At 34.3% G+C, this 11,129-nt stretch overlaps 2 protein-coding genes across 5 annotated transcripts; one reads left to right on the forward strand and one right to left on the reverse strand.

Moving 5' to 3' along the window:
* The first annotated feature begins 2,512 nt into the window (after positions 1 to 2,512).
* Positions 2,513 to 6,694, forward strand: LOC105187492 (uncharacterized). Of its 4 annotated transcripts, XM_011148308.3 has the most exons (3): positions 4,782 to 5,340; positions 5,564 to 5,607; positions 5,994 to 6,694. In XM_011148308.3, exon 3 carries the CDS (start codon positions 6,012 to 6,014, stop codon positions 6,675 to 6,677), a length of 666 nt encoding a protein of 221 aa, XP_011146610.1. In that variant the 5' UTR covers positions 4,782 to 5,340; positions 5,564 to 5,607; positions 5,994 to 6,011; the 3' UTR covers positions 6,678 to 6,694. The 4 variants fall into 4 exon arrangements, with proteins under 4 accessions (XP_025160608.1, XP_011146610.1, XP_019698887.1 ...); XM_025304823.1 differs by lacking the exons at positions 4,782 to 5,340; positions 5,564 to 5,607 and adding an exon at positions 2,513 to 2,599; XM_019843328.2 differs by lacking the exon at positions 5,564 to 5,607 and having other exon boundaries at positions 4,783 to 5,340.
* A 258-nt stretch (positions 6,695 to 6,952) lies between these two features.
* On the reverse strand, positions 6,953 to 10,681 carry LOC105187415 (protein KRI1 homolog). The gene is made up of 9 exons (XM_011148206.3): positions 10,502 to 10,681; positions 10,291 to 10,361; positions 9,761 to 10,156; positions 9,343 to 9,659; positions 9,076 to 9,257; positions 8,727 to 8,983; positions 8,267 to 8,530; positions 8,009 to 8,166; positions 6,953 to 7,805 (listed from the first exon to the last, which is right to left on the reverse strand). Exons 1-9 carry the CDS (start codon positions 10,611 to 10,613, stop codon positions 7,220 to 7,222), a joined length of 2,343 nt encoding a protein of 780 aa, XP_011146508.1. The 5' UTR covers positions 10,614 to 10,681; the 3' UTR covers positions 6,953 to 7,219.
* Between the last annotated feature and the right edge of the window lie 448 nt (positions 10,682 to 11,129).

Here is an 11,129-nt window from a genome sequence, read left to right on the forward strand (position 1 = left end):
CTTGCCATCTCTATACCAGACTATGCCCGGAGGTCTAAAAAGAGCGGGAGGGGGGGGGGAAGGGGGAGAAGCAGAAAAAATAAAAGTACGTATTAAATGTTAAATCTTCGAATACATGTTGCCGTATCAAAGTCTCTTCTATAATAAACGATTTGACATGTCTGGAGACACATAATGTATCGTTGCCTGCGTCCCGTTCCCTTCGTCCTGCTTCTCAATTCAGCATCCCGTCCGCTCCGGACATTCGCTCGTGACACTGACAGTGGCCGTCGGTGAGCATTCGATCCACTCGGAGGAGCACGTGTTAATTAACGCGACGAGACTCCGATTATAAATATCTCGCGAGTCGACGAAATATTTAAACTTTTAAAAAAAACATCAAAGAAAATCACGTTGATGTTGTCATGGGTGAAATCTCACCCTGGTATATATTTTTTTATTTTCGAAATAAAAAAAGCCAAACGAATGCAATTAAATGTTATTTATCATCATTGAATATTAAATGAAAAGTAGAAGAATTATTGTCCGCAGCGGATAATCTCCCTGTATAAAATGTCGAACTGAAACATATTATATGAAAAGTATTGACATTTTAAATATTGACATTTGAATTCTGCTTTCTGATCCGAAGAAAGGGACTAAAAAGTATTAGTTCTTATTAAATTTCACCGTGCTAAATGCGAGATGGCAGTGGTGAATGCTTCACGTGAATGCTTCATATTAAAAAGGATTCAATTCATTTCAAATATGCCTTGTATTCAATCGCAATCGATAAGTTTCAAATGCGAACTTTCGTATTGAAAAGTATTCACTTCTTCTCCTAATTGTTTTCGGATTCAGAGGCATACAAGATTTTCACGTTCTATTCCCCGTCGCATTGAAAAGTATTGGCCCGCGATCCAATCTGAGATTTCCGCAAAGCAGAATTCATGACAAAATCTCGTGAACGCAAAACAATACTTTTAAATACGACGTTTTATACAGGACTAACATTTAATAAGAACGAGACAAAATTCGCATAGGATGAAATTCCTCTTTTTAACGCTACCATGATCTTTAATTATTTTCCGAAAACGACGTCACAACAACTTTGACACTCTGTAAAATATATCCATATTTTCGATTCGTCCCAATCAAAGATATTCTCTCTCTACCGCAGGTTATTAACCGGGAAAATTATTTTTCTGTTTCAGTTGTTGCGGAAAGCAACAGCAATCCGGTGGACGCGGATGCCGCACCGGAGGATCCGGTTCGGGCCAAGCAGAGTCGGCTTGAAGGTAAGTTTACAAGTTTACTGTAGTCTTCTGTTTGACCCTTGGCGATCTAGAGCTGGGATATAATTTCTGGCTCGACTTGAATTACGATCGCAGAGGGTAAACTACTCTTTTACTCGCCCGCACTCGTTGGTCCAATCTGATGAGCAAATGTGAATTTTTTGTTACAGAGTTGAAGCGGAACGCGGCCGGCTCTGACTGCAAGTCGTTTCGGTGAGTCAAAATAAAAAGAGAAACAAAATTCTGCATGACGGATGTGGGACTAAAAAATATCGTTCGAGTCAATGCGAATTGCAAATAGATTCTTGCATGTGTGTATTTGTGACGTTGAATAAAATACATTGCTCGAAACAATCAGGGGATTACTTGATCGATAGCCTGCGTTATGTACGAGATTTAAAATACTGAATGATTCTCTTTTGATGTTCAGTCATCTGAATAAGAGATATTCATATGTACAAACGCGATATCGTCATCAGCTGCTTTATTTTTATTTTTCAAGCGAGCCGCAGAATTATTTAACGATTTAATTATTTGACAATATTCAATTGTCCGTGTAAAATATATTCATACGCATAAATGCCGATACCGTTGGCTACTTTTCTTTTATTTGCAAAACAGGCTGTAGAATTATTTGGCAATATTTTCCATTCATCACGATCCCTATTGTCTCGAGTAGCGTATAATGCGCGCAGAGATTGCGCCAGCGCACGCCGAGCTTGAGGTATCCTCGCTCGCGTGCCTTTGAATATCGCGACCGCGGTTATCAAAATACGCGTTTTTACCCGCGCTGCAACAAAGAAGGCTTAAATTCTCATTTCGCTAAAGTATCGCGAACGTAAGTTTCGTCGTGACGGAACTATCATGCGTGAAAACTTTGCCCCGCTTCTCTCTCTTTGAGCTCCCTTGGGGCGACAGGTTTCTGATTGTCTAATCTTTCCTCGCGTGCATTCGCGAATATTTCACTCTTAGATATCGATACTCCCGCATTTTCGCGACTTTTCAGATGCGATCGCGAAAAGCGCCGTAAAAATCCGTTTGACGAGTCGATAAATTTTCACACGGTTTTTGCTCCTTGCCGATCGAATTTATAGAGTCCGTTTCGCAGCGCGTTAAAAATTTCCATCGATGTCGACGTAAAACGTTCGTTAATTGACGCAAATATCGCCGCTCTAATACAAATATCGACCGCGTCGCGAAAGTGTAGCAATCAACGCGTGGGACGCGCTACAAGATGGATGCTGCGCGACATGGAGAGCGGCAGCGGACATGGACGAACATTGGTGGATCTGGTTGGATGTAACGGGACATCAATATCATCATCGGTGAGCGTTTGACTCAATGCTCACAGAGAGCTCTTTTATTATTACATTGTGCATGCCGCAAATTTGCATTGACTTTTATAACGAAAAATATATTCCATGAATTATTGCCATATATTATGGCTATATATTATCGCCATATATTGTTGCCATATATTGTTGCCGTATATTATTGCTATATATTATTGCCATATATTGCCATATATTGCCATGTATTATCGCCATATTATGGCCATTTGAAATCGCGCGAGCAATCGAGAAAATTTAATTTACCGGTAATCGCAAAAGTGCGCGGTAAATGTCACAGATGGATGTCAGCAGCCCGTCTCAGAGCTGTCCGATAACAATATTCTTGCTGCAATTTAACTTTAAACCACAGCGGTCTCCGATCGCAGGAAACTTTTTATCGCGGACTAACCCTTCGAACGGAATATTCCCGAGAAGCGCTCTTGAGATAAACGCTAGTTATAAGCGAACTTGCCTCGTTAGGGTCCCGTCGCAGTATCGTCGTCGCGGAAAATAAGGAAGAAAGGAACTAATTATCCGACACCGTTGTGAAAAGAGGGACGATGGCGTTCCTTCGCAAGTAGAACGTTAGGCCCGTGCGAACGCGAGCGTCAAATTCCACCGCGGCTGCGAACGTCCACAGATCAGTTTCTTCGCGGAAACGGCTCAAAACATAGGAAAGCGCTCTTGACACAATATAGTCCTATATCAGCCTTATTCTCACCATAAATCTCGACATTTAACTCCCAGTAGAAGCGAAGATATGAACATTAAAATTAAAAATTAAACTAAATTAAATTTAAATTTAAATATGTAACATTCGGTATCACCTAAACGGCTCAAGATGCAGGCTTTTTTTTTGCGAAAATATAGTCCTGTAAAAACCCAATTCTCACCATAAATTTCGACTGTAAATTCCCAGTAGAAGCAGATATATTAACGGAACAAGTTGGAAAATTTTAATCTTCGATATCTCCTAAACGGCTGGAGATACAGGCCTGTTTTTTTTCACCAAAATATAGCGCTGTAAAAACCCTACAACCCACCATAACTTTCTACTCTCAACTTCCAGTAGAAACGGAGATATCAACGGTACAGTTTGGAAAATTTTAACCTTCGATATCTCCTAAACGGCTGGAGATACAGGCCTGTTTTTTTCACCAAAATATAGAGCTGTAAAAACCCTACAACCCACCATAAATTTCTACTCTCCACTCCCAGTAGAAGCGAAGATATCAACGGTACAAGTTGGAAAACTTTAACCTTCGATATCTCCTAGACGGCTACAGATACAGGACTGTTTTTTGCACCAAAATATAGAGCTGTAAAAACCCTACAACCCACCATAAATTTCTACTCTCAACTCCCAGTAGAAGCGGAGATATCAACGGTATAAGTTGGAAAACATTAACCTTCGATATCTCCTAAACGGCTAGAGATACAAGCCTGTTTTTTTCACCAAAATATAGAACTGTAAAAACCCTACAACCTGCCGTAAATTTCTACTCTCAACTTCCAATAGAAGCGGAGATATCAACGGTACAAGTTGGAAAACTTTAACCTTCGATATTTCCTAAACGGCTAGAGATACAGGCCTGTTTTTTTCACCAAAATATAGTCCTGTAAAAGCCCTACAACTCATCATAAATTTCGACTCTCAACTCTCAACTCTCAGTAGAAGCGGAGATATCAACGGTACAAGTTGGAAAACTTTAAACTTCGATATCTCCTAAACGGCTAGAGATACAGGCCTGTTTTTTTTTTGCCAAAATATAGTCCTGTATCAACTCTATTCTCACCATAAATTTCGACTGTCAGTTTCCAGTAGGAGCGGAGATATCAACGGTACAATTTGGAAAACTTTAACCTTCGATGTCTCCTAAACGGCTTGAGTTATAGGCCTGTTTTTTGCCACAATATAGTCCTGTATCAACCTTATTCTCTCCTTAAATCTCGACTCTCAATTCCTATTAGAAGCAGAGATATTAACGGCCCTATATGCGATAGCACAGACTTCTGCATAACGCATAATACATAACGCATAAGATAATCAACTAATCAGAGTTCTTCATTTCTGTCCTGAGGAGGGAAATGAAGAAAACTAGTTGGTTTATTGTCTTATGTGTCACGTATTATATGTCATGCAAAAGCCTGTGCTCTTGCCTGTATTGTAAGATTTAAAAAGAGAGATCCTCTATTTCTCTATTCTGTTATCTTTCTGTCTCTCCTCTTCTTGATCCTCTTCCTTTATAAGAGAGGGATGTTCAGGATGTTTAGGTTCCGAGCGATTAATGTGAACTCTTCTTATTATGAACAAGAATATAAGTATGTATATTTTAAATAAACAATAATACAATAGTAACCGACACCGCAGCTTATATTAAATATATCTCTTTACAAAAGCTTAACGCTCTACGACTCTTCCTTCGACTTGACTCTAATTTCTATTATTCGTCTCGACATTAATCGGCAAAAGGCTAAAGCTAAAAAGCCAAAGGCAAAAAGCCCCGTCTTTCTCTGTGCGTCTCCTTTTACCCTCTTCTCCATCCGACGAGTCTGATCTCCTAGGACCGGTCTTTCTCCCGTGGCTCCTCCCGGAATAGACTGGTGCTGTCCTCCCTCGGCTGTATCTTACAGTATTGAGTATAGAATAACTTAGTGAAAAAAGATTGTATTACATACAAGTGCGTAAATTAAGCTTGGAAAACTCTGCATCCCCAAACAAAATATATAGATAGGTACTCAAATATCTTACGATCTTGTTTCATTCACGATTACTGGTTAATTATTTATCGAATTGAATACCCTAACCTTTCTGTACAGAATATATTGCTTAATAAGATAAGGACAGAGATTTTTAAGATTAATTGTTATGTTATGAGGAATATAAGAGGATAGACGTAGATAAGAATTAATAACAGGTGAAATAGTATATACAGTGTTGTATAATTTATTTTACAGAAATACAAGAGTAGAGTTTCTGTGCTATATACCTCGAACTGAAGGCATGGTGATCTAATCTAATCACTATATTGGAAGAAAAAAATATATATTGCTTATAAATTTAAATTTCTCTCTTGTAAATTGTTATTTTATTGAATATAACATTATTTAATATAATATCTGCTGATCATTAAAATATGTTGGATATGTCATAGTATTTTTCTAATGAAATTTATGAAAATCTAAAAAAATTTACAAATATTTTGCGAGACTTCAAAGCATTATATAGAAGCTACACACACACATACACATGACAATGTTGATAAAAACAATTATTTTCAATTAATATCAAATATTTATATCGTGTTTATGTATATATTATGTTATGTATATGGATCTTTTTCTTATTTCATTTTGAACAAGTCAATTTTATTTCATTTTGTTACAGAATTATAAATACACTAGAATGGCATATATCCTGAGCAAGACACCTGTTTTATATCGAACTACTTACTACAGGAATATTATCTTGAGTCCTGTTGCTAAACACATATGTATAAAGAATTCTAGATATTTTTCTTCCATTAAATCAGATCGCCTGACAGAGAAGAGATTTAAGCTAAAAGATAATATAAGTGATGATTATAAGCTAATATATAGAGAATATAACCGTATACCTCAGTTAATTAGTATTACATATTATACTGGATGGTTTGGTGTTTGCTTTGTAATATATATTGTGGGATATATAATTATCAAAAATCCATTAGTGTCAGACAAAGAAGTAGAAACAAGTTTCAGTAAAGAAAAGCTTAGTACTGAAACTGATAGAATATTTATGATAATTAGTGGTATGTTCCTATCTATCGTACTGATATTAGGGAGTCAAATGTTTCCTTTCAGAATTTATCATAATTGTTCACAAAAATTGTACAAAGCTATATTTGTAAGTAATATACTGGGTAAAAAACAAATAGAAATATTTGGTGAAGGCACTATTATACCCATGTTTAAGGATTTTGAACATTTGTCAGATATATTTTTTAAAATAAATGATCGTATTGTTCTACTAGATAAAAGATGTTTTCAAAAACCTGTATTATATGAGATGATGATTCGTAAGGTCAAATAAAATTCCGTGTATTTTCATATCTGTTAACAATTTATCACAATATATTAGAACTTTATCCATTGTATTTGTACATACACTTATAGTTCATCATTTGTAAATTTCTTCTATTAAATAAATAAAAATTATGAAATCAGAAGAATTCTATTACAAAAATATGTGCATATTTACCACACAAAATATATCTATGTACATAATTATAGTCACATTTGTTAGTGTTTCTCTAAAAAAATATATATATTGTAACAGTAAATTATATTGTAACATAAATGTATATTGTAACAGTAAATTATACCGTTTATTTAATCTCCAACTTCCATTCTTAATAACACATTACATATTAAGTTATCGCGTTCAACAGTACAATAAATTCATCCTAATGTTGAATTGGATGTTACAAGTATTAACAGTGTACAATGGCTCCACCTAACTTTTTGCCATAGATAGAAGCATAGAATTATTAGGATTATACATAGGAAAACTAATCTTATAAGAGTCTTGTGAAGAATTATATATTTATAAAAATGTACAAGAGATTATAACGTTCAGAATTTCTTTTTGCCATACTTTAATTTGTTTTTAAACTTCTTAGCATTTATGCCGTACGTTTTTAATCGTTCTGCGTTCAAGGACATCATCGGATCGATGCTATCACTATTTGATTTGCGCTTGTTGCTTTTTGCTTTATTCAATTGCAGGTTTCTCTTTTCCTTCATTTTGTTCCTTTTTGTCTGTATAACCGCGGTTTTATCAGCAGGTACTGTTCCTTCGTTATTCTCTTCTATCTTCTTATTTACTTGCGATCTTTCTTTCTTTACATTATCCGTTTTTATCTTCTTCGGCTTCGGATCATCATCGTCGACTCTTAATTTATTTTTCCGTTTATGCTTATTTTTACTTGCTATACTTTTCTGTTGCGTATCTTTATCTTGTTCTATGTCATTCTTAATATTATGAGAATTATTTTGTGTATTATTTTCAATGATTTTTATAATCTTTTCTTCAAGAATGGTGTTGGTGTTAGTAGAATCCACATTGTTTTTAGTTTTCTTCTTTCGTCTACGCTTCTTACCGCCAGTGTTATCGCTCGTTTGATCATCCACATGTTCATCTTCTTGTTTTTCTGATTCACTATACCAAGAAGAATACAAATCAGTATTATACAAAGTTATATTGTTTATGCTTAAAATGCCATAAGTATATTTAATACTGTGGTGGAAAAGAAAAAGAAACGGAAAAATCGCAAGATAATTTAAATAGTGTAGCTATGAAAAAATGAACTTAATATATTTTTAAAAAACAATTTCCTTTTTAATCTCTGTGGAAAAACTTACGTGAACAAGCTGCTGAGAATTTTCCGTTTAAGCATTTCATTCGACGCCTTTTGTTTATACGATCGAATCTCTTGCATTTCTAAGTCCTCAGATTTATGTTGAAGAGCTCGTTTTAAAGAACACCATTTATTTAACTCCTTATCATCGGCCATTAGGATCTTTAAAGATGTAAATATATTAATTTAAATTTTTTAAATTATACCTTTTTCTTGGATTTATAATTCAATAATAACGATAAAATGTAAAAATAATCTTTACCTCTGGAACACTTAGCCCATAGTCGTTCGGTACTACTTTTCTATACTTAAATCTGCAAGGCAAATCTCCGATCATATCTTCATAGTCCATTGAGTAATATTGGTCAAAATATTCTTCATATGAAGGGAACTGTTTTGGATCAAATTTTGGTTTTTCTTTCGCTATAAGCGCAGCAAACTTAGAGCCCCTTTTCTTTTTTCGCTTTCTGATGCTCTTTATAAGTTCTGATTGCAAATTTTGAGACCCGTCGTAATCAGCATCCATCTGTAATTAGAAGATGCGATGGATATATTAATTCCATACAAAATATATCGAGATTAATGAATTAGTTCGAAAACAAATTGCTCAATGTTAACCAAAGAATTAGCCATTGTAAGAATAATGCGATAGAAATAACAATTTAAAAAAATTAGAATAATTAACAATTATTTTAATTTTTGCGTGTTTGCGTATATCATACATTAAAATCTGCGTCTTCACAATAAGGTTCTTCGTGTGGCGTATTTTCTATGTCAATTTCATATGCACTCGGATCATAGTCATCCCATGTACCCTCAATATCCAACTCCTCGTCAATATCTGGAAATTCTGGTTTCACATCACCTTCAGCACCAGCATAATATTCTTCGTTAAAAATTTCTTTCATCTTTCTGTCGTATTCATTCGGATCGAAATCGGCATCGAAATCAACGCTATCGAAACGTATATCATTGTTCCCTGCAATTAGTACAAATATAACGTTAGACAAATGAACTGTTACACAGTTTGACACGAATTCTACAAATGTTAGGAATTCGAAGAATCATTACCTGTGATTTCTTTCAGCTTCTCTATCTTTTCTTCCATCTCTTTTCTTTTCAGTGCTTTTAGTTGTTTCAATTCTTCTACCTTTTGCCGTTTTTCTTCCTCTTTCCTTTGCCTGACTTCTGCTCTCTTTTGCGCTCTGCGCGTATCTTTTTTTCGCATTGTATTTTCCATAGTTCGTGGATACCTTAGCATGACATAAATTTGATGGATTAAAAAAAGGTTGTATTGCAAACATTCAAAAGGTACTCGTCGGATAATATAAATTGTACCTCTTAATAAATTCCTGATCAGGCTCTTCAAATCTAAAATTGTATTTGTGTTCAAATTCCTCCTGTTTTTTAATATTCATTTCATCCTCTGATAAATTCTTATCACTGTCGTGAGCAATTTGATCATAATCTAGTTCTGTATCGGAAGATTCCTTATCCATATATTTGTTATTTAAAATATAATCTCTCAAAAATTTTTCATTTGGATCTAAATCAGGATTTGTCCAGAAATCACGCAATGATTTAAGTTCTTCTTGTTTTTGAGGATCAATTTCTAACTGTTGACCTTTTAGCCACTTCTTGTACGAGTTCTCTTCCTGAATGAAAATAAAGCAATGACATTGTTACAATATACAGTATCTAAGAATAAATTAGTTCAATAAGTAATAAAATAATGGAAAAATATAATTAGAAATACCTCCTGATTATCATCTTCTGTCTTTTGCTTTGGTTTCAGAAAATCAGTATCTTCATCTGTATCTTCTTTTAGGGCATGTTTGAAATCATTTTTCATTTCTTGTTGTTCCTCCATATAAGTTGAAATTTTAATTTTATCATTCTCCTTTGTATTATCTTCATTTTCACTACTACTAAACTGCCCATGTCCTTCCATTATAATTTTACGTTCATAGTCACGTAAAAAGACAGCTTTTTTTTTCTTTGATTTTTTTTCTTTCTTGTTTTTTGGTCCAATGCATTCAGATTCATCAATTGTGTCAAAGAACTTGACACTTTCATCATATATACATGGATCTTTTTTCTTCAAATATGCCAAAGTTTTGTAAAATTCTTTATCAAATTGTGGATTTTCAATCTATAGAGAATTTAATAAAAATTTAAAAAATTACCTTTGTTATATATAACCAAAATCTTTTGGGGAGGCAATAAAATAAAGATATAAGATGCTTTACTTAATTACTTATTATGAAATAAAATAATAAACCATACATTCTCATCATCTTCATCATCGTCAGACAAGCTGCTGTCTTCCGTGATAACCTCTTCATATTTTGTTTTTACTGCAAACAAATATAAAAATAAAAAGAATTAATTCTAAATTATCTTAAATATAGATTTATAGATACTTTGATTAAAGATAACTTTTAATAAAGATATACTTTCTTTTATATTGGATAGAATAGGTTATACAACTGCTTACATTTATTTAGTTCTTCCTTCTGACGCCAATTATTGTAATCTTTAGCATATTCCGAATTTATCTTAATATCTTCGTCAGAATCTGAATTATCACCTTCAAATAACGTTGACATATTAAATGGATACAAAGGCTAAAAATTATAAAACGCAACTTTGTAGGCACACATGTGCACCTTTAAACCATAACGGGTCTAAAAATCTCATCTAGATTTAGACCCGTTATTTCCTTCCAATATAAAGCGTCATCTACAATGGCAGTAAGCAGTAAGAAGTAAGCGTGAACAGTAAGAAATGGACCAACCACAGTTGATCATTTTATTGTCATAATCGACTGTGATTGGTTTATTTCTTACCGCTTACGCTTACTTCTTACTGCTTACTGCCATTGTAGATGACGCTTTAAGGTCATTCTACAATGAGGTGTGGTAGTATGCAGTAGGCAAATTGACCAATCACGATCGATTGTTCTCATTACGATCGAAGAATAATCGACTGTGATTGGTCAATTTGCCTACTGCACTCTACTGCATACTACACCTCATTGTAGAATGACCTTTAAAGGTCATTTTACAATACGTGTCGCAAGTTGTAAGCCGTAAGAACTGACCAATTATAGCCGATTATTTTTG

Source organism: Harpegnathos saltator, unplaced genomic scaffold, assembly GCF_003227715.2.
Source record: "Harpegnathos saltator strain DR-91 unplaced genomic scaffold, Hsal_v8.6 scaffold650, whole genome shotgun sequence".
Classification (NCBI taxonomy): domain Eukaryota; kingdom Metazoa; phylum Arthropoda; class Insecta; order Hymenoptera; family Formicidae; genus Harpegnathos; species Harpegnathos saltator.